General features: G+C 50.7%; 1 protein-coding gene across 1 annotated transcript in view; it reads right to left on the reverse strand.

Annotated features, from left to right (window-relative positions):
- agap3 (ArfGAP with GTPase domain, ankyrin repeat and PH domain 3) overlaps positions 1-24,146 on the reverse strand; it is a 737,224-nt gene that overhangs the window by 362,133 nt on the left and 350,945 nt on the right. The window contains exon 10 of the mRNA XM_085992170.1: positions 16,138-16,242. Coding sequence (XP_085848296.1) covers positions 16,138-16,242 — 105 coding nt within the window. The remainder of the gene's footprint in view (positions 1-16,137; positions 16,243-24,146) is intronic.

Below are 24,146 nucleotides of genomic sequence, written 5' to 3' on the forward strand. Positions count from 1 at the left end.
ATTCACAACTCCTCCGATAATGAAGCGGTCCGTGCCCGCATGCAGCAAGGCCTGGACTACATTCAGGCTTGGGCTGAAAAGTGGCAAATAACATTGTCGCCAAACAAGTGCCAGGCAATGACTATCTCCAAGAAAAGAGTCTAACCACCGCCCCTTGACATTAAAAGGCATTACCACTGCTGAATACCCCACCATCAACATGTTGGGAGTCACTATTGATCAGAATCTTAACTGGACCAGCCACATAAATACTGTGGCAACAAGAGTGTGCAGGGACAGAGGGACCTGGGAGTTAATGTGCACAGGTCCCTGAAGGTGGCGGGACATATTGAGAAAGTGGTTAGCAAAGCATATGGGATCTTGGGCTTCATAAATAGAGGTATTGAGTACAAAAGTAGAGAAGTTATGCTGAACCTTTATAAAGCGCTGGTTAGGCCACAACTGGAGTATTGTGTCCAGTTCTGGTCACCACACTTTAGGAAGGATGTGAAGGCCCTTGAGAGGGTGCAGAGGAGATTTACCAGAATGGTTCCGGGGATGGGGGATCTTAGCTACAAGGACAGGTTGGAGAAGCTGGATTTGTTTTCATTAGAGCAAAGGAGGTTGCGGGGTGATTTGATAGAGGTGTACAAGATTATGACGGGTTTGGATAGGCTAGACGGGGAAAGGCTGTTCCCACTAGTTGATGGTACAAGGACTAGGGGACACAGATTTAAGGTTTTGGGCAAGAGATACGGGGGGGGCGTGAGGGAAAACTTTTTTACGCAGCGAGTGGTGAAGACCTGGAACTCGCTGCCGACGGAAGTGGTGGAAGTGGAGACACTCAATGTTTTCAAGGGGAGACTGGATAGGCACTTGAGGGAAATAAACTTGCAGGGCTACGGGGATAGAGCGGGGGAATGGGACTGACTGGATTGCTCTACAGAGAGCCGGCACGGACTCGATGGGCTGAATGGCCTCCTTCTGTGCTGTTATGACTCTAGGTCAGAGGCTGGGTATTCAGCAGCGAGTGTCTCACCTCCTGACGCCCCAAAGCCTTTCCATCACCTACAAGGCACAAGTCAGGAGTTTGATGGAATACTCTCCACCTGCCTGGATGAGTGCAGCTCCAACAACACTCAAGAAGCTCGACACCATCCAAGACAAAGCAGCCCGATTGATTGGCATCCCATCCACCCCGTTAAACATTCATTCCCTCCACCACCGGCGTACCGTGGCTGCAGTGTGTACCATCTACAAGATGCACTGCAGCAACTCGCCAAGGCTTCTTCGGCAGCACCTCCCAAACCCGCGACCTCCACCACCTGGAAGGACAAGAGCAGCAGGCGCAGTTGAACACCATCAACAATCCCTCTAAGCTGCGCGGCCATGCAGCTCTCTGCTGGTCCTGCGCAGCCCGGGACCGACTTTTTCAAGGTTAAGTTTCTGTGAATGGGCCGTGCACCCAAAAAAAAATTAGGGGGAACAATGAACACCACCACCTTCAAGTTCCGCTCCGAGTAATTCCTTCATCGTCGCTCGGTCAAAATCCTGGAACTCCCTCCCTAACAGCACTGTGGGAGTACCTTCACCACACGGACTGCAACGGTTCAAGAAGGCGGCTCACCACCACCTTCTCAAGGGCAATTAGTGATGGGCAATAAATACTGGATTTGCCCGAATCGCCCACATCCGATAAATGAATAAATTTTTGAAAAGATACAGAGTAAAGCTCCCTCTACACTGTCCCATCAAACACTCCCAGGGCAGGTACAGCACGGGTTAGATACAGAGTAAAGCTCCCTCTACACTGTCCCATCAAACACTCCCAGGGCAGGTACAGCACGGGTTAGATACAGAGTAAAGCTCCCTCTACACTGTCCCATCAAACACTCCCAGGGCAGGTACAGCACGGGTTAGATACAGAGTAAAGCTCCCTCTACACTGTCCCATCAAACACTCCCAGGGCAGGTACAGCACGGGTTAGATACAGAGTAAAGCTCCCTCTACTCTGTCCCATCAAACACTCCCAGGGCAGGTACAGCACGGGTTAGATACAGAGTAAAGCTCCCTCTACACTGTCCCATCAAACACTCCCAGGGCAGGTACAGCACGGGTTAGATACAGAGTAAAGCTCCCTCTACACTGTCCCATCAAACACTCCCAGGGCAGGTACAGCATGGGTTAGATACAGAGTAAAGCTCCCTCTACACTGTCCCATCAAACACTCCCAGGGCAGGTACAGCGTGGGTTAGATAGAGAGTAAAGCTCCCTCTACACTGTCCCATCAAACACTCCCAGGGCAGGTACAGCACTGGTTAGATACAGAGTAAAGCACCCTCTACACTGTCCCATCAAACACTCCCAGGGCAGGTACAGCGTGGGTTAGATACAGAGTAAAGCTCCCGCTACACTGTCCCCATCAAACCCTCCCAGGGCAGGTACAGCACGGGTTAGATACAAAGTAAAGCTCCCTCTACACTGTCCGATCAAACACTCCCAGGGCAGGTACAGCACGGGTTAGATACAGAGTAAAGCTCCCTCTACACTGTCCCATCAAACACTCCCAGGGCAGGTACAGCACAGGTTAGATACAGAGTAAAGCTCCCTCTACACTGTCCCATCATACACTCCCAGGGCAGGTACAGCACGGGTTAGATACAGAGTAAAGCTCCCTCTACACTGTCCCATCAAACACTCCCAGGGTCAGTACAGCACGGGTTAGATACAGAGTAAAGCTCCCTCTACACTGTCCCATCAAACACTCCCAGGGCAGGTACAGCACGGGTTAGATACAGAGTAAAGCTCCCTCTACACTGTCCCATCAAACACTCCCAGGGCAGGTACAGCGTGGGTTAGATAGAGAGTAAAGCTCCCTCCTGTGCTTTTCACGGCCTGAGGACATCCTAAAACCCTTCACAGAAAATGAAGTATTTCTAAGTGCTGTTACTGTTATAATAAAGGGAAACATGGTAGCCAATTTTTGCAGAGCAGCGACCCAAATTCAGCAGTGAGATAAATTACCAGGTAACCTCTTTTATTGTGATGCTGTTTCAGGGATAAACATTGGTGAGAACACTGGGGGAACTCCCTGCTCTTCTTCAACCAGTGCCATGGAATCTTTTACATGCTCCTGAAGAGGCAGACGGGATCGCAGTTTAACGTCTTATCTGAAAGACGACACCTTTGACAGTGCAGCTCCCTCAGTACTGCCCCTCCGACAGTGCAGCACTCCCTCAGTACTGCCCCTCCGACAGTGCAGCGCTCCCTCAGTTCTGCCCCTCCGACAGTGCGGCGCTCCCTCAGTACTGCCCCTCCGACAGTGCAGCGCTCCCTCAGTACTGCCCCTCCGACAGTGCAGCGCTCCCTCAGTACTGCCCCTCCGACAGTGCAGCGCTCCCTCAGTTCTGCCCCTCCGACAGTGCAGCGCTCCCTCAGTACTGGCCCTCCGACAGTGCAGAGCTCGCTCAGTACTGCCCCTCCGACAGTGCGGCGCTCCCTCAGTACTGCCCCTCCGACAGTGCAGCGCTCCCTCGGTACTGCCCCTCTGACAGTGCAGCACTCCTTCAGTACTGCCCCTCCAACAGTGCAGCGCTCACTCAGTACTGCCCCTCCGACAGTGCTGCGCTCCCTCGGTACTGCCCCTCTGACAGTGCAGCGCTCCCTCAGTACTGCCCCTCCGACAGTGCAGCGCTCCCTCGGTACTGCCCCTCCGACAGTGCGGCGCTCCCTCAGTACTGCCCCTCCGACAGTGCAGAGTTCCCTCAGTACTGCCCCTCCGACAGTGCGGCGCTCCCTCAGTACTGCCCCTCCGACAGTGCAGAGTTCCCTCAGTACTGCCCCTCCGACAGTGCAGCGCTCCCTCAGTACTGCCCCTCCGACAGTGCGGCGCTCCCTCAGTACTGCCCCTCCAACAGTGCGGCGCTCGCTCAGTACTGCCCCTCCGACAGTGCAGCGCTCCCTCAGTACTGGCCCTCCGACAGTGCAGAGCTCGCTCAGTACTGCCCCTCCGACAGTGCGGCGCTCCCTCAGTACTGCCCCTCCGACAGTGCAGCGCTCCCTCGGTACTGCCCCTCTGACAGTGCAGCACTCCTTCAGTACTGCCCCTCCAACAGTGCAGCGCTCCCTCAGTACTGCCCCTCCGACAGTGCGGCGCTCCCTCAGTACTGCCCCTCCGACAGTGCGACGCTCCCTCAGTACTGCCCCTCCGACAGTGCAGCGCTCCCTCGGTACTGCCCCTCTGACAGTGCAGCACTCCGTCAGTACTGCCCCTCCAACAGTGCAGCGCTCCCTCAGTACTGCCCCTCCGACAGTGCAGAGTTCCCTCAGTACTGCCCCTCCGACAGTGCAGCACTCCCTCAGTACCGCCCCTCCGACAGTGCGGCGCTCCTTCAGTACTGCCCCTCCGACGGTGCAGAGTTCCCTCAGTACTGCCCCTCCGACAGTGCGGCGCTCCCTCAGTACTGCCCCTCCGACAGTGCAGCGCTCCCTCGGTACTGCCCCTCCGACAGTGCGGCGCTCCCTCAGTACTGCCCCTCCGACAGTGCAGAGTTCCCTCAGTACTGCCCCTCCGACAGTGCAGCGCTCCCTCAGTACTGCCCCTCCGACAGTGCAGCGCTCCCTCGGTACTGCCCCTCTGACAGTGCAGCACTCCTTCAGTACTGCCCCTCCAACAGTGCAGCGCTCCCTCAGTACTGCCCCTCCGACAGTGCGGCGCTCCCTCAGTACTGCCCCTCCGACAGTGCAGAGTTCCCTCAGTACTGCCCCTCCGACAGTGCGGTGCTTCCTCAGCACTGCTGAAGCAAGGACTCTGGGCTCAGCTCCTGGTGCGGGACTTGATCCCACAACTTACTGATTTAGGCCGAGAGTGCTATCGTAAAGCCGAGCTGACACTTGCAGCATTTTCACAGCGCTTGTTAAGCGCAATCAGCTCATCAGTACGATAGAAATTAATAAATGGTTTGTAAATTCTATGCTAAACTATACTGTAATTATTTTTCTTATGCCGCGATTCCTATTTCACCAACTATAGCAGTGATATCGCATAATTAACTTTCTCGTTAGACATTCCAGACAGACTTTCTGAATTGTGAAACACAGCCTGATAAATACCTTAGAAATACAGACCAACACTTTGTAAATTCAAAAATTTGTCTGTAAAAATTCAGAAGGAGCTGCCAGTTAAACACATACTTGCATGAATCACCTAATGTTTCGAGTTGAATTGAGGGAGTTGGCCCAGCCCTGAACAGTTGCGTATCTTTTATTAAGAATAAAATAGCAATTTTTTGCAGCAAAATCAGCTGTAACATTCTTCTGTGAGTAAAGTTGGTTTTTAACCCCTTGTATTCTGATATACAACAACTACTTGCATTTTATAGTGCCTTTGAAGTAGTAAAACGTCCCAAAGTGTTTCACAGGAGCGATTATCAAACAAAATTTGACACCGAGACACATAAGGCGATATTGGGACAGATGAAAAGGTAGGTTTTAAAGAGCGTCTTAAAGGAGGAGAGAGACAGAGAGGTTTAGGGAGGGAATTCCAGAGCTTAGGGCCTCGGCAGCTGAAGGCGCGGCCGCCAATGAGGAGAGCAATTTAAATCGGGGATGCGCACGAGGCCAGAATTGGAGGAGCGCAGAGTGGGGCTGGAGGAGGTTGGAGAGATAGCGAGGGTCGAGACCATGGACGGATTTGAAAATAAGGATGCTAATTTTTTAATTGAGGCGTTGCTGGACAGGGAGCCAATGTAGGTCAGCGAGCACAGGGGTGAAGGGTGAACGGGACTGGGTGTGAGTTAGGACACGGGGCAGTGAGCACAGGGGGTGATGGGTGAACGGGACTGGGTGTGAGTTAGGACACGGGGCAGTGAGCACAGGGGTGAAGGGTGAACGGGACTGGGTGTGAGTTAGGACACGGGGCAGTGAGCACAGGGGGTGATGGGTGAACGGGACTGGGTGTGAGTTAGGACACGGGGCAGTGAGCACGGGGTGATGGGTGAACGGGACTGGGTGTGAGTTAGGACACGGGGCAGTGAGCACAGGGGGTGATGGGTGAACGGGACTGGGTGTGGGTTAGGACACGGGGCAGTGAGCACAGGGGGTGATAGGTGAACGGGACTGGGTGCGAGTTAGGACACGGGGCAGTGAGCACAGGGGGTGATGGGTGAACGGGACAGGGTGAGAGTTAGGACACGCGGCAGTGAGCACAGGGGGTGATGGGTGAACGGGACTGGGTGTGAGTTAGGACACGGGGCAGTGAGCACAGGGGGTGATGGGTGAACGGGACTGGGTGTGAGTTAGGACACGGGGCAGTGAGCACAGGGGGTGATGGGTGAACGGGACTGGGTGTGAGTTAGGACACGGGGCAGTGAGCACGGGGTGATGGGTTAACGGGACTGGGTGTGAGTTAGGACACGGGGCAGTGAGCACAGGGGGTGATGGGTGAACGGGACTGGGTGCAGGTTAGGACACGGGGCAGTGAGCACAGCGGGTGATGGGTGAACGGGACTGGGTGCGAGTTAGGATACGGGGCAGTGAGCACAGGGGGTGATGGGTGAACGGGACTGGGTGTGAGTTAGGACACGGGGCAGTGAGCACGGGGGTGATGGGTGAACGGGACTCGGTGTGAGTTTGGACACGGGGCAGTGAGAACAGGGGGTGATGGGTGAACGGGACTGGGTGTGAGTTAGGACACGGGGCAGTGAGCACAGCGGGTGATGGGTGAACGGGTCTGGGTGTGAGTTACGACACGGGGCAGTGAGCACAGCGGGTGATGGGTGAACGGGACTGGGTGTGAGTTAGGACACGGGGCAGTGAGCACAGGGGCTGAGGGGTGAACGGGACTGGGTGTGAGTTAGGACACGGGGCAGTGAGCACAGGGGGTGATGGGTGAACGGGACTGGGTGCGAGGTAGGACACGGGGCAGTGAGCACAGCGGGTGATGGGTGAACGGGACTGGGTGTGAGTTAGGACACGGGGCAGCGAGCACAGGGGGTGATGTGTGAACGGGACTGGGTGTGAGTTAGGACACGGGGCAGTGAGTACAGGGGGTGATGGGTGAACGGGACTGGGTGTGAGTTAGGACACGGGGCAGTGAGCACAGGGGGTGATGGGTGAATGGGACTGGGTGTGAGTTAGGACACGGGGCAGTGAGCACAGGGGGTGATGGGTGAACGGGACTGGGTGTGAGTTAGGACACGGGGCAGTGAGCACAGGGGGTGATGGGTGAACGGGACTGGGTGCGAGTTAGGACACGGGGCAGTGAGCACAGGGGGTGATGGGTGAACGGGACTGGGTGTGAGTTAGGACACGGGGCAGTGAGCACAGAGGGTGATGGGTGAACGGGACTGGGTGTGAGTTAGGACACGGGGCAGTGAGCACAGGGGGTGATGGGTGAACGGGACTGGGTGTGAGTTAGGACACGGGGCAGTGAGCACAGCGGGTGATGGGTGAACGGGACTGGGTGTGAGTTAGGACACGGGGCAGTGAGCACAGGGGGTGATGGGTGAACGGGACTGGGTGTGAGTTACGACACGGGGCAGTGAGCACAGGGGGTGATGGGTTAACGGGACTGGGTGTGAGTTAGGACACGGGGCAGTGAGCACAGGGGGTGATGGGTGAACAGGACTGGGTGTGAGTTAGGACACGGGGCAGTGAGCACAGGGGGTGATGGGTGAACGGGACTTGGTGCGAGTTAGGACACGGGGCAGTGAGAACAGGGGGTGATGGGTGAACGGGACTGGGTGTGAGTTAGGACACGGGGCAGTGAGCACAGCGGGTGATGGGTTAACGGGACTGGGTGTGAGTTACGACACGGGGCAGTGAGCACAGGGGGTGATGGGTGAACGGGACTGAGTGTGAGTTAGGACACGGGGCAGTGAGCACAGCGGGTGATGGGTGAACGGAACTGGGTGAGAGTTAGGACACGGGGCAGTGAGCACAGGGGGTGATGGGTGAACGGGACTGTGTGTGAGTTAGGACACGGAGCAGTGAGCACGGGGTGATGGGTTAACGGGACTGGGTGTGAGTTAGGACACGGGGCAGTGAGCACAGGGGGTGATGGGTGAACGGGACTGGGTGTGAGTTAGGACACGGGGCAGTGAGCACGGGGTGATGGGTGAACGGGACTGGGTGTGAGTTAGGACACGGGGCAGTGAGCACAGGGGGCGATGGGTGAACGGGACTGGGTGTGAGTTAGGACACGGGGCAGTGAGCACAGGGGGTGATGGGTGAACGGGACTGGGTGTGAGTTAGGACACGGGGCAGTGAGCACAGAGGGTGATGGGTGAACGGGACTGAGTGTGAGTTAGGACATGGGGCAGTGAGCACAGGGGGTGATGGGTGAACGGGACTGGGTGTGAGTTAGGACACGGGGCAGTGAGCACAGGGGGTGATGGGTGAACGGGACTGGGCGTGAGTTAGGACACGGGGCAGTGAGCACAGGGGGTGATGGGTGAACGGGACTGGGTGTGAGTTACGACACGGGGCAGTGAGCACAGGGGGTGATGGGTTAACGGGACTGGGTGTGAGTTAGGACACGGGGCAGTGAGAACAGGGGGTGATGGGTGAACGGGACTGGGTGTGAGTTAGGACACGGGGCAGTGAGCACAGCGGGTGATGGGTGAACGGGACTGGGTGTGAGTTAGGACACGGGGCAGTGAGCTCAGGGGGTGATGGGTGAACGGGACTGGGTGTGAGTTAGGACACGGGGCAGTGAGCACAGGGTGATGGGTTAACGGGACTGGGTGTGAGTTAGGACACGGGGCAGTGAGCACGGGGTGATGGGTGAACGGGACTGGGTGTGAGTTAGGACACGGGGCAGTGAGCACGGGGTGATGGGTGAACGGGACTGGGTGTGAGTTAGGACACGGGGCAGTGAGCACAGGGGGTGATGGGTGAATGGGACTGGGTGTGAGTTAGGACACGGGGCAGTGAGCACAGGGGGTGATGGGTGAACGGGACTGGGTGTGAGTTAGGACACGGGGCAGCAGAGTTTTGAACGAGCTCAAGTTTACATAGGGTGGAATGTGGGAGGCTGGCCAGGAGTGCGTTGGAATAGTCAAGTCTTGCAGTAACAATGGATGAGGGTTTCAGCAGCGGATGAGCTGAGACGGGCGGAGTCAGGCAATGTTGAGGAGGTGGAAGGCGGTCTTGGTGATGGTGCAGGTAAGTGGTCGGAAACTCATCTCGGCGTCAAATGCAACACCAAAGATGCAAACAGTCTGGTTGAGCCTCAGACAGTGACCAGGGAGAGGGATGGAATCAATGGCTAGGGAATGGAGTTTGTGGCGAGGCCCGAAGACAATGGCTTTCACCTTCCCAGTATTGAGTTGGTGGAAGTTTCTGCTCATCCAGTACTGGGTGTTGGACAAGCAGTCTGACAATTTAGAGACCGTGGAGGGGTTGAGCGAGGTGGTAGTGATCTGGAGACTGGGTGTCGTCAGAGTACATGTGGAAACGAAAGCTGTGAGTCACCGAGGGGCAGCATGCAGATGGGAAATAGGAAGGGGCCAAGGATAGATCGTTAGGGGACACCCTAATGGTGCGGGGCTGGGAAGAGACGCCGTTGCAGGTGATTCTCTGGCCACAAATGAATAGATAAGAATGGAACCAGGCGCGTGCAGTCCCACCCAACTGGACGATGGTGGAGAGGCGTTGGAGAAGGATGCTGTGATTAACCGTGTCAAAGGCTGCAGGCAGGTCGAGAAGGACGAGGAGGGATAGTTTACCTTTGTCACAGTCACATAGGATGTCATTTGTGACACTGATTAGGGCCGTTTCAGTGTGGCAGGCAATTCGAGAAGCGCAATACTAATGTTCATTTCTGTCCTAATTATAGGCGTTTTTACACAGTGAGCCCATTGGCAAATTAAATTCAACAGATCAATGTGAGGAATTACAGATTGGTAAGAGAAATAGGGAGGTCACATATTACATAGAAAATACAAATCTAAATGGGGTAGAAGGGCAAAGGGATCTCGGGGTACAAATAGTCAAATCACTAAAAGTTGCGACACAGGTTAAGAAGGCTATAAAGAAAGCAAACCAAGCACTAGGGTTTATTTCTAGAGGGATTGAATTGAAAAGTGGGGAAGTTATGCTAAACCTGTATCGCACCCTGGTTACATAGAAACATAGAAACATAGAGATAGGAACAGGAGTAGGCCATTCGGCCCTTCGAGCCTGCTCCGCCATTCAATGAGATCATGGCTGATCTTCGTCTGAGATCATAGCTGATCTTACCAGTTCAGTACCCCGTCCCCGCCTTTTCTCCGTAACCCTTAATCCCCTTAGCCTTCAGAAATATATCCAATTCTCTCTTGAAAATATTTATTGAATTAGCCTTCACAGCCCTCTGTGGCAGGGAATTCCACAGGCTCACCACTCTTTGAGTGAAGAAATTCTTCCTCATCTCTGTTTTAAATGATTTGCCCGCTATTTTTAGACTGTGGCCCCTGGTTCTGTGCTCCCCTGCCATTGGAAACATTCTCTCTGAATTCAGCCTGTCCAGGCCTGCCATAATTTTATATGTTTCGATGAGATCCCCTCTCAATCTTCTAAACTCCAGTGAGTACAAGCCCAAACTATTCAATCTCTCCTCGTAGGTCATTCCCGCCATTCCAGGTATCAGCCTGGTGAATCGCCGCTGCACTCTTTCCATGGCAAGAACATCCTTCCGCAGATGGGGCGACCAAAACTGTACACAATACTCCAGATGCGGTCTCACCAGCACCTTGTACAGCTGTAGTAAGGTATCCCTATTCCTATACTCGAACCCCCTTGATATGAAGGCCAACATACCATTTGCCTTCTTAATCGCCTGTTGCACCTGCATGCTCTCCTTCAGTGACTGGTGCACAAGAACACCCAGGTCCCCCTGCACTTCCCCATCTCCCAATCTATTGCCATTTAGATAATAATCCACCCTCCTGTTTTTACCCCCAAAGTGGATAACCTCGCATTTATCCACATTATAGTGCATCTGCCACGTATCCGCCCATTCCCCCAACCTGTCCAAATCGCACTGTAGCCTCCTGACATCCTCATCAGAGCCCACCCCTCCTCCTAGTTTAGTGTCGTCAGCGAATTTGGAAATATTGCATCCAATTCCCTGATCCAGATCATTTATATATATTGTGAACAGCTGGGGTCCCAGGACAGATCCTTGCGGCACCCCGCTGGTCACTGCCTGCCACTCCGAAAACGAGCCGTTTATTCCAACTCTCTGTTTTCTATCCGCCAGCCAGTTCTCTATCCACGTTAATACTTTGCCCCTAATCCCATGAGCCTTAATTTTGCATGATAATCTTTTGTGTGGAACCTTATCGAAGGCTTTCTGGAAGTCAAGGTACACCACATCCACTGGCTCTCCCCCATCTATTTTACCAGTTACTTCCTCAAAAAATTCCAGCAGATTAGTCAAACACGATTTACCCTTTGTAAATCCATGTTGACTCTGTCCGATCCTTTCCCCATTTGTCAAGTGCTCCGCTATTTTATCCTTAATAATGGACTCTAGCATTTTGCCCACAACCGATGTAAGGCTTACTGGTCTATAATTCCCTGCTTTCTCTCTACCCCCCTTTTTAAATATTGGGGTAACATTAGCTACCCTCCAATCCACGGGTACTGTTCCCGAGTCAATGGAGTTCCGGAAGATGATCCTTAGAGCATCTGCTATCTCCAGGGCCACCTCCTTAAGTACCCTAGGATGTAGTTTATCAGGCCCCGGGGATTTATCGGCCTTCAGTCCCCTCAACTTACCCAACACCATATCCCTAGAGATACTAATTTCTGTCAGCTCCTCCCTCTCATTAGTCCCTATGTTTGCCGATATTCCTGGGAGGTTATTTGTGTCCTCCTTTGTGAATACAGAACCAAAGTATGAGTTTAATTGGTCTGCCATTTCCTTATTCTCCATTATATATTCTCCCGAATCGGACTGCAAGGGACCGACTTGGGATTTTACCAGTCTTTTCCTCCTGATATACCGATAAAAGCTTTTGCAGTCTGTCTTTATGTTTGCTGCAAGTTTACTTTCGTATTCTATTTTCCCCTTCCTGATTAATCCCTTTGTCCTCTTTTGCTGTATCCTGTACTGCCCCCAATCTTCCGGTCTGGTGCTTTTTTTTGCCAGTTGATATGCCCTTTTTTTTGATTTTATGCTGTCCCTAATTTCCCTCGTTATCCACGGTTGAGTCACCTTTTTAGGTTTATTTTTATGCCAAACCGGTATAAACATGTTCTGGAATTCTTCCATTCTATCTTTGAATGCTTGCCATTGTCTATCCACTGTCAATCCCCCCAGAAACACCACCCAATCAATCTTACCCAATTCCCGTCTCATACCCTCGTAATTCCCTTTATTTAAGTTCTGGACCTTAGTCTCTGATTCAATTTCCTCACTCTCCATCTCGACTGAGAGCTCGATCATATTATGATCGCTCTGACCCAAGGGGCCTCGTACAAGAAGATTGCTGATAAGTCCCTTCTCATTGCACAATACCCAGTCTAAAATGGCCTGATCTCGAGTCGGCTCCTCGACATATTGGTCCAGATAACCGTCCCGAAAACATTCCAGGAATTCCTCCTCCTCAGAATTTTTACTAATTTGGGTAGTCCAATCAATATGTAAATTAAAGTCACCCATGATGACAGCTGTGCTCTTATCGCACGCTTCTCTAATTTCCCTTTTTATGCCTTCCCTCACCTCCATATTACTATTTGGAGGCCTATATATCACACCCACTAACGTTTTCCTCCCCTTGCTATTTCTCATTTCTACCCATACAGATTCCGTTTCATCCGAGTTAATATCCTTCCTTTCCATTGCATTAATCCCCTCCTTTACCAGCAATGCTACCCCACCTCCCCTACCTTTTTGCCGATCCTTCCTAAATATTGTATATCCCTGGATGTTAAGTTCCCAGCCTTGCCCACCCTGCAGCCACGTTTCTGTAATCCCAATCAAATCATACTTGTTTACCTCTATTTCCACAACTAATTCATCCACCTTGTTCCTAATGCTTCTAGCATTAAGATACAAAGCCTTCAGGCTTGCTTTTTTCACACTCTCATTATGAATTATTGGAGTACTGTGTTAGCCTAACATCAGTAGGAGGGAAAATGCTAGAGTCTATTATAAAGGATGTGATACTTAAAAAATATCAACGGGATTAGACAAAGTCAACATGGATTTAAACATGAGAAAATAAGAAATAGCAGCAGGAGCCGGCCATTGGGCCCTTCGAGCCTGCTCCGCCATTCAATGAGATCATGGGTGATCTTCTGTCTCAACTCCATTCACCGGCCCTATCGCCATATCCCTTGATGCCCTTACTAGTCAGAAATCTATCGACCTGTTTTGAATATACCCAATGACTGAGCCTCCACAGCCCTCTGGGGTAGAGAATTCCAAAGATTCACCACCCTCTGTGTGAGGAAATTTCTGCTCATCTCAGTCCTGAATGGCCTACCCTTTATCCTGAGGCTGTGGCCCCTGGTTCTAGACTCCCCAGCCAAGGGAAACATTCTCCCAGCACCCATCCTATCAAGCCCTGTAATAATTTTGTATGCTTCAATGAAATCCCCTCTCATTCTTCTGAATTCAAGAGAATACAGGCCTAGTTTACTCAATCTCTTCTCATACGACAGTCCTGCCATCCCAGGAATCAATCTCGTGAACCTTCGTTGCACTCCCTCTATGGCAAGTGTATCCTTCCTTAGGTAAGGAGACCAAAATTGTACACTACTCCAGGTGTGGTCTCACCAAGGCCCTATATAATTGGAGTAAGGCTTCTTTACTCCTGTACTCAAATCCTCTTGTAATGAAGGTCCAGCACACCATTTCCCTTCCTAATGGCTTGCTACACCTGCACATTCACTTTCAATGACTGATGTACAAGGACACCCAGGTCCCTTTGAGCATCTGCATTCCCCAATCTTTCACCATTTAGGAAATACTCTGCCTTTCTGTTTTTTCTACCAAAGTGGATAACTTCACATTTATCCACATTATATTCCATCTGCCAAGTTCTCGCTTTATGAAAGGGAAATCGTGTTTGACAAACCTACTGGAGTTTTTTGAGGATGTAACTGGTAGAATAGATAAGTTGGAACCAGTGGATGTGGTGTATTTGGATTTTCAGAAGGCCTTTGATAAAGTCCCACATAAGAGGTTAGTGTGCAAAATTAAAGCATATGGGATTGGGGGTAATATACTGGCATGGATTGAAAATTGGTTAACAGACAGGAAACAGAGAGTAGGAATAAATGGGTCTTGTTCGGGGTGGCAGGCAGTGACTAGTGGGGTACCGCAGGGATCAGTGCTTGGGCCCCAGCTATTCACAATATATATCAATGAGGGAACCAAATGTAACATTTCCAAGTTTGACAATTTAGCGATTTAGACAAGTTGAGTGAGTGAGCAAATACATGGCAGATGCAGTATAACGTAGATAAATGTGAAGTTATCCACTTCGGTATGAAAAACAGAAAGGCAGAGTATTATTTAAATGATGATAGATTGGGAAATGCTGATGTACAAAGGGACCTGGTGTCCTTGTACACCAGTCACTGAAAGCAAACATGCAGGTGCAGCAAGCAGTTAGGAAGACAAATGGTATGTTGGCCTTCATTGCAAGAGGATTTGAGTACAGGAGCAAGGATGTCTTCCTACAGTTATACAGGGCCTTGGTGAGACCACACCTGGAGTACTGTGTGCAGTTTTGGTCTCCTTACCTAAGAAAGGATATACTTGCCATAGAGGGAGTGCAGCGAAGGTTCACCAGACTGATTCCTGGGATGGCAGGACTGTCGTATGAGGAGAGATTGGGTCGACTAGGCCTGTATTCACTAGAGTTTAGAAGAATGAGAGGGAATCTCATTGAAACGTATAAAATTCTGACAGGGCTAGACAGACTGGATGCAGGGAGGATGTTTTCCCTGGCTGGGGGGTCGAGAACAAGGGGTCATACTCTCAGGATACAGGGTAGGACATTTAGGACTGAGATGAGGGAAATTTCTTCACTCAGAGGATGGTGAACCTGTGGAATTCTCTACCACAGAAGGCTGTGGAGGCCAAGTCACTGAATATATTTAAGAAGGAGATAGGTAGATTTCTAGACACAAAAGGCATCAAGGGGTATGGGGAGAGAGTGGGAATATGGTATTGAGATAGAGGATCAGCCATGATCATATTGAATGGCGGAGCAGGCTCGAAGGGCCGAATGGCCGACTCCTGCTCCTATGTTTCTATGTGTCTATGTGTACAGTTGTGGTCGCCATATTACAAAAAGGATATAGAGGCACTGGAGAGGGTGCAGAGAAGATTTACAAGGATGATAGCAGAAATGCAAGGGTATATATATCAGGAAAGGATGAACAGGCTGGGTCTCTTATCTCTTGAAAAAAGAAGGCTGAGGGGTGACCTAATAGAGGTCTTTAAAATTATGAAAGGTTTTGTTAGAGTGGATACAGAGAGAATGTTTCCACTTGTTGGGAAGAGCACGGTGGCATAGTGGTTAGCACTGTTGCCTCACAGCGCCAGGGACCCGGGTTCAAATCTGGCCTCGGGCGACTGTCTGTGTGGAGTTTGCACATTCTCCCTGTGTCTGCGTGGGTTTCCTCCGGGTGCTCCGGTTTCCTCCCACAGTCCAAAGATGTGCAGGTTAGGTTGATTTGGCTATGATAAATTGACCCTTAGTGTTAGGGGATTAAATACGTGGGGTTACGGGGATAGGGTGGGATATGTGTCGGTGCAGGCTCGATGGGCCGAAATGGCCTCTATCTGCACTGTAGATTCTGTGATTCTGTGATAACTAGAGGCCATCAATATAAGATAGTCACCAAGAAATCCAATGGGGAATTCAGGAAAAACTTCTTTCCCTAGAGAGTGGTGAGAATGTGGAACTCGCTACCACAGGGAGTGGTTGAGGTGAATAGTATGGATGCAATTAAGGGGAGGCTGGACAAGCATATGAGGGAGAAGGGAATCGAGGGTTATGCTGGTGGATTTAGATGGGGAAAGACGGGAGGAGGCTCGAGTGGAGCATAAACACCGGCATGGACTGGTTGGGCCGAACGACCTGTTTCTACACTGTATATCCGATGTAACCTTATGTAATTTTCATATTTAATAAGCTGAGACTGAACACTTACGTGTAAACTGGGATGGTAGGTCAAGACCCCATTGTCACAGAGTGTCACATACTTCTTCTTCCATTCCTTGTTGATCGACTTGCCACTCCGCTTCAGGAGAATCCCCTACAGGACAACACACACGGTCAGAACTGCAAGAAAGCCAATCTTTTTCTAACACAGAAAAACTATAACGTAGAGGCTGGGCAGAGTTCACCAGGACACATTAATCTCCATTCCCTGAGACTGTCTCTCGGCGACTTGCCTCATTGTTTCTTATTATTACAGGGCAACAAAATGAGCTGAAGACCATATACGACAACGGCATGTCACATGTTCCAATGGGAAGAGGCTAAACTTGGCATTCTGGAGGGATGAGTTCAATGGAACAAGGAGGATCTCTGTGGGTCAGGAGTGGTCAATGATAGTACAGGAGGATCTCTATGGGTCAGGAGTGGTCAATGATAGTACAGGAGATCTCTATGGGTCAGGAGTGGTCAATGATAGTACAGGAGATCTCTATGGGTCAGGAACAGTCAATGATAGTACAGGAGATCTCTGTGGGTCAGGAGCAGTCAATGATAGTACAGGAGATCTCTATGGGTCAGGAGCGGTCAATGACAGTACAGGAGATCTCTATGGGTCAGGAACAGTCAATGATAGTACAGGAGATCTCTATGGGTCAGGAACAGTCAATGATAGTACAGGAGATCTCTATGGGTCAGGAACAGTCAATGATAGTACAGGAGATCTCTATGGGTCAGGAGCAGCCAATGATAGTACAGGAGATCTCTATGGGTCAGGAGCGGTCAATGATAGTACAGGAGATCTCTATGGGTCAGGAGCAGCCAATGATAGTACAGGAGATCTCTACGGGTCAGGAGTGGTCAATGATAGTACAGGAGATCTCTGTGGGTCAGGAGCGGTCAATGATAGTACAGGAGATCTCTGTGGGTCAGGAGCGGTCAATGATAGTACAGGAGATCTCTATAGGTCAGGAGCGGTCAATGATAGTACAGGAGATCTCTATGGGTCAGGAGCGGTCAATGATAGTACAGGGGATCTCTGTGGGTCAGGAGCGATCAATGATAGTACAGGAGATCTCTATAGGTCAGGAGCGGTCAATGATAGTACAGGAGATCTCTATGGGTCAGGAGCAGCCAATGATAGTACAGGAGATCTCTATGGGTCAGGAGCAACCAATGATAGTACAGGAGATCTCTATGGGTCAGGAGCGGTCAATGATAGTACAGGAGATCTCTATGGGTCAGGAGCGGTCAATGATAGTACAGGAGATCTCTGTGGGTCAGGAGCGATCAATGATAGTACAGGAGATCTCTATAGGTCAGGAGCGGTCAATGATAGTACAGGAGATCTCTATGGGTCAGGAGCGGTCAATGATAGTACAGGAGATCTCTGTGGGTCAGGAGCGATCAATGATAGTACAGGAGATCTCTATAGGTCAGGAGCGGTCAATGATAGTACAGGAGATCTCTGTGGGTCAGGAGTGGTCAATGATAGTAATGGGGATCTCTATGGGTCAGGAGCGGTCAATGATAGTGCAGGAGATCTCTATGGGTCAGGAGCGGTCAATGACAGTACAGGAGATCTCTATAGGTCAGGAGCGGTCAATGATAGTGCAGGAGATCTCTATGGGTCAGGAGCGGTCAATGACAGTACAGGAGATCTCTATAGGTCAGGAGCGGTCAATGATAGTACAGATCTCTATGGGTCAGGAGCGGTCAATGATAGTACAGGAGATCTCTATGAGTCAGGAGTGGTCAATGATAGTACAGGAGATCTCTATGGGTCAGGAGTGGTCAATGATAGTACAGGAGATCTCTATGGGTCAGGAGTGGTCAATGATAGTACAGGAGATCTCTATAGGTCAGGAGCGGTCAATGACAGTACAGGAGATCTCTATAGGTCAGGAGTGGTCAATGATAGTACAGATCTCTATGGGTCAGGAGCGATCAATGATAGTACAGGGGATCTCTATGGGTCAGGATTGGTCAATGATAGTACAGGAGATCTCTATGGGTCAGGAGTGGTCAATGATAGTACAGGAGATCTCTATGGGTCAGGAGCGGTCAATGATAGTACAGGAGATCTCTATAGGTCAGGAGTGGTCAATGATAGTACAGGAGATCTCTATAGGTCAGGAGTGGTCAATGATAGTACAGGAGATCTCTATAGGTCAGGAGCGGTCAATGATAGTACAGATCTCTATGGGTCAGGAGTGGTCAATGATAGTACAGATCTCTATGGGTCAGGAGTGGTCAATGATAGTACAGGAGATCTCTATGGGTCAGGAGCGGTCAATGATAGTACAGATCTCTATGGGTCAGGAGTGGTCAATGATAGTACAGGGGATCTCTATGGGTCAGGAGTGGTCAATGATAGTACAGGAGATCTCTATGGGTCAGGAGCAGCCAATGATAGTACAGGAGATCTCTGTGGGTCAGGAGCGGTCAATGATAGTACAGGAGATCTCTATAGGTCAAGAGTGGTCAATGATAGTACAGGAGATCTCTATGGGTCAGGAGCGGTCAATGATAGTACAGGAGATCTCTATAGGTCAGGAGCGGTCAATGATAGTACAGATCTCTATGGGTCAGGAGCGGTCAATGATAGTACAGGAGATCTCTATGAGTCAGGAGTGGTCAATGATAGTACAGGAGATCTCTATGGGTCAGGAGTGGTCAATGATAGTACAGGAGATCTCTATGGGTCAGGAGTGGTCAATGATAGTACAGGAGATCTCTATAGGTCAGGAGCGGTCAATGACAGTACAGGAGATCTCTATAGGTCAGGAGTGGTCAATGATAGTACAGATCTCTATGGGTCAGGAGCGATCAATGATAGTACAGGGGATCTCTATGGGTCAGGATTGGTCAATGATAGTACAGGAGATCTCTATGGGTCAGGAGTGGTCAATGATAGTACAGGAGATCTCTATGGGTCAGGAGCGGTCAATGATAGTACAGGAGATCTCTATAGGTCAGGAGTGGTCAATGATAGTACAGGAGATCTCTATAGGTCAGGAGTGGTCAATGATAGTACAGGAGATCTCTATAGGTCAGGAGCGGTCAATGATAGTACAGATCTCTATGGGTCAGGAGTGGTCAATGATAGTACAGATCTCTATGGGTCAGGAGTGGTCAATGATAGTACAGGAGATCTCTATGGGTCAGGAGCGGTCAATGATAGTACAGATCTCTATGGGTCAGGAGTGGTCAATGATAGTACAGGGGATCTCTATGGGTCAGGAGTGGTCAATGATAGTACAGGAGATCTCTATGGGTCAGGAGCAGCCAATGATAGTACAGGAGATCTCTGTGGGTCAGGAGCGGTCAATGATAGTACAGGAGATCTCTATAGGTCAAGAGTGGTCAATGATAGTACAGGAGATCTCTATGGGTCAGGAGCGGTCAATGATAGTACAGGAGATCTCTATAGGTCAGGAGCGGTCAATGATAGTACAGGAGATCTCTATGGGTCAGGAGCGGTCAATGATAGTACAGGAGATCTCTATGGGTCAGGAGCGGTCAATGATAGTACAGGAGATCTCTATGGGTCAGGAGCGGTCAATGATAGTACAGGAGATCTCTATGGGTCAGGAGCGGTCAATGATAGTACAGGAGATCTCTATAGTTCAGGAGCGGTCAATGACAGTACAGGAGATCTCTATAGGTCAGGAGCGGTCAATGATAGTACAGATCTCTATGGGTCAGGAGCGGTCAATGATAGTACAGGAGATCTCTGTGGGTCAGGAGCGGTCAATGATAGTACAGGAGATCTCTATGGGTCAGGAGCGGTCAATGGTAGTACAGGAGATCTCTATGGGTCAGGAGCGGTCAATGATAGTACAGGAGATCTCTGTGGGTCAGGAGCGGTCAATGATAGTACAGGAGATCTCTATGGGTCAGGAGTGGTCAATGATAGTACAGGAGATCTCTATAGGTCAGGAGCGGTCAATGATAGTACAGGAGATCTCTATGGGTCAGGAGCGGTCAATGATAGTACAGGAGATCTCTGTGGGTCAGGAGCAGTCAATGATAGTACAGGAGATCTCTGTGGGTCAGGAGCGGTCAATGATAGTACAGGAGATCTCTATGGGTCAGGAGTGGTCAATGATAGTACAGGAGATCTCTATAGGTCAGGAGCGGTCAATGATAGTACAGGGGATCTCTATGGGTCAGTATTCATCAATGATAATACTTATTTGAAGTGCAGTAATGTAGAAAATGTGACAGCCAATTTGTGCATAAGATCATCCCACAAGCAGTAATGTGATAATGACAAGATAATCTTTTTTAGTGTTGTTGGTTGAAGGATAAATATTGGCCAAGACACCAGGGAGAACTCCCCTGCTCTTCTACCAATGGTGCCATTGGACCTTTTACGTCCACCGGAGGCAGCAGAAAAGGTCTCGGTTAACCTCTCATCCAAAAGACGGCACCTCCAGCAGTGCAGCACTCCTTCAGTACTGCCCCTCCGACAGTGCAGCACTCCCTCAGTACTGCCCCTCAGACATTGCAGCACTCCCTCAGTACTGCCCCTCCGACAGCGCTGCACTCCCTCAGTATTGCCCCTCCGACAGTGCGGCGCTCCCTCAGTATTGCCCCTCCGACAGTACGGCGCTCCCTCAGTACTGCCCCTCCAATAGTGCAGCGCTCCCTCAGTACTGCCCCTCTGACAGTGCAGCACTCTCTCAGTACTGCCCCTCCGACAGTGCAGCGCTCCCTCAGTACTGCCCCTCTGACAGTGCAGCACTCCCTCAGTACTGCCCCTCCGACAGTGCAGTGCTCCCTCAGTACTGCCCCTCTGACAGTGCAGCGCTCCCTCAGTACTGCCCCTCTGATAGTGCAGCGCTCCCTCAGTACTGCCCCTCTGACAGTGCAGCGCTCCCTCAGTACTGCCCCTCCGACAGTGCGGCGCTCCCTCAGTACTGCCCCTCCGACAGTACGGCGCTCCCTCAGTACTGCCCCTCCGACAGTGCAACACTCCCTCAGTACTGCCCTTCTGACAGTGCAGCACTCCCTCAGTACTGCTCCTCCGACAGTGCAGCGCTCCCTAAGTACTGCCCCTCCGACATTGCTGCACTCTCACAGTACTGCCCCTACGACAGTGCAGCGGTCCCTCAGTACTGCCCCTCCGACAGTGCGGCGCTCCCTCAGTACTGCCCCTCCGACAGTGCGGCGCTCCCTAAGTACTGCCCCTCTGACAGTGCAACGCTCCTTCAGTACTGCCACTCCGCCAGTGCAGCGCTCCCTCAGTACTGACCCTCCGACAGCGCTGCACTCCCTCAGTATTGCCCCTCCGACAGTGCGGCGCTCCCTCAGTACTGCCCCTCCGACAGTGCAGCGCTCCCTCAGTACTGCCCCTCTGACAGTGCAGCGCTCCCTCAGTACTGCCTCTCCGACAGTGCAGCACTCTCTCAGTACTGCCCCTCCGACAGTGCGGCGCTCCCTAAGTACTGCCCCTCCGACAGTGCAACACTCCCTCAGTACTGGCATTGAGAGTGTCAGCCTAGATTATGGGCTCAAGTCTCTAGAGTACTGACTTAGATAAAGAACTGGTTGGCAAACAGGAAGCAAAGAGTTGGAATAAACGGCTCTTTTTCCGTGTGGCAGGCAGTGACTAGTGGGGTACCGCAGGGATCGGTCCTAGGACCACCCCAGCTATTCACAAAATATATAAAAGATCTAGACGAGGGAACTAGATGTAATATCTCCAACTTTGCAGACGACACAAAGCTGGGTGAGCGTGTATGCTGTGAGGAGGATGCCGAGAAACTCCAGTATGATTTGGACAGGTTGGGTGATTGGGCAGAAGCATGGCAGATGCAGTATAATGTGGATAAATGCGAGGTTATCCACTTTGGTGGCAAAAACAAGGCGGCAGATTATTATCTGAATGGCAATAGATTGGGAGAAGGGAAAGTGCAACGAGACCTGGGTGTCCTTGTGCACCAGTCGCTGAAGGTAAGCATGCAAGTGCAGTCGGCGGTTAAGAAGGCAAATGGTATGTTGGCCTTTGTAGCGAGAGGGTTCGAGAACAAGAAGAAGGATGTCTTGCTGCAGTTGTACAGGGCCTTGGTGAGACCACACCTTGAGTATTGTGTGCAGTTTTGGTTGCCTTATCTGAGGAAGGATGTTCTTGCCATGGAGGCAGTGCAGCGAAGATTCACCAGACTGATACCTGGGATGGCAGGAATGACGTATGAGGAGAGATTGGGTCGATTGGGCTAATACTCGCTGGAGTTTAGAAGAATGAGAGGGGATCTCATTGAAACTTATAAAATTCTAACAGGGCTGGACAGACTAAATGCAGGAAGGATGTTCCCGATGGCCGGGGGGTCCAGAACCAGGGGTCACAGTCTAAGGATAAGGGGTAAGCCATTTAGGACAGGGATGAGGCGGAATTTCTTCACCCAGAGAGTGGTGAACCTGTGGAATTCTCTACCACAGAAGGCAGTGGAGGCCAAGTCATTAAATATATTCAAGAAGGAGTTGGATATATTTCTTAAGGCTAAACGGATCAAGGGATATGGGGAGAAGGCAGGGACAGGGTACTGAATTTGGATGATCAGCCATGATCTCATTGAATGGCGGAGCAGGCTCGAGGGGCCGAATGGCCTACTCCTGCTCCTATCTTCTATGTTTCTATGTTTCTATGAGTGGGACTTGAACCATCAGCCTTCTGACTCAGAGGCGAGAGGGCTGCCCTCTGAGCCACGGCTGATACCTCTTGACAATGATCATATCGGACGAATTCGATGGGTCAATGCAGGTGGATGTGAAAGATCCCACAGCAATATCTGAAGAAGTGCAGGGAGTTTTCTTGGTGTCCTGGCCAAATTCCTCCCTCAGCGAACACTACTCTCGCACATCATCTCATCATTCACCTCACTGATGTTTGTGGGATCTTGTGGACGGGATGGTGGCCATATTTGCCGATATTACAGACACTGCACAGCAAGCTACCTCACTGAGTGTGAAGTGCTTTGAGACGTTTGATAAGGCCGTGTATAAATTCTTCTCCTTTATCTTCCTCCTCAGTTCAAGAAGCAAGAGTCGGCTGAGCTCCTAACAGCCACCTGGTCTTGCTTGCCTAGAGGGAGATGGGCATCGAATGGCCCAATACCTAGTGACATGCAGCAGATTTGCTGACTCCAGTCAGTCTGCAACGGGGGAATGTAGTGGATGGGCTAATATGTGGAATGCCAGATTCCCCCAAAACGGAATGAGTTTAAGAACACAATAAAATGGAATACTGAATAACCATTTGGCCATTCAAGATTGCTTCAGCCTTCAATCTACCCAACTAGTCTTGACAAAGGGTTTCGACCTGAAACATTGACTCTATTTCTCTCTCCACGGATGTTGCCTGGCCTGCTCAGTTTTTCCAGCATTTTCTGTTGTTATTTCGGATTTCCAGCATCTGCAGTATTTTGCTATCATAGCTTACATTACAACACTGACTACACTTCAAAAATACTTCATTTTACCTGCGATCACTCCTAACACAGGATTAACATAGAAACATAGAAGATAGGAGCAGGAGTAGGCCATTCGGTCCCTCGAGCCTGCTCTGCCATTCAACGAGATCATGGCTGATCATCCAAATTCAGTACCCTGTCCCTGCCTTCTCCCCATATCCCTTGATCCCTTTAGCCTTAAGAAATATATCTAACTCCTTCTTGAATATATTTAATGACTTGGCCTCCACTGCCTTCTGTGGTAGAGAATTCCACAGGTTCACCACTCTCTGGGTGAAGAAATTCCTTCTCATCTCTGTTCTAAATGGCTTACCCCTTATCCTTAGACTGTGACCCCTGGTTCTGGACTCCCCCACCATCGGGAACATCCTTCCTGCATCTAGTCTGTCTAGTCCCGTTAGAATTTTATAAGTTTCAATGAGATCCCCTCTCATTCTTCTAAACTCCAGCGAGTATAAGCCCAATTGACCCAATCTCTCTTCATGCGTCATTCCTGCCATCCCAGGTATCAGTCTGGTGAATCTTC

Source organism: Somniosus microcephalus, chromosome 7 (genome assembly GCF_052327205.1).
Source record: "Somniosus microcephalus isolate GS21.2 chromosome 7, FLI_Smic_1.0, whole genome shotgun sequence".
In the NCBI taxonomy this organism is placed as follows: Eukaryota; Metazoa; Chordata; class Chondrichthyes; order Squaliformes; family Somniosidae; genus Somniosus; species Somniosus microcephalus.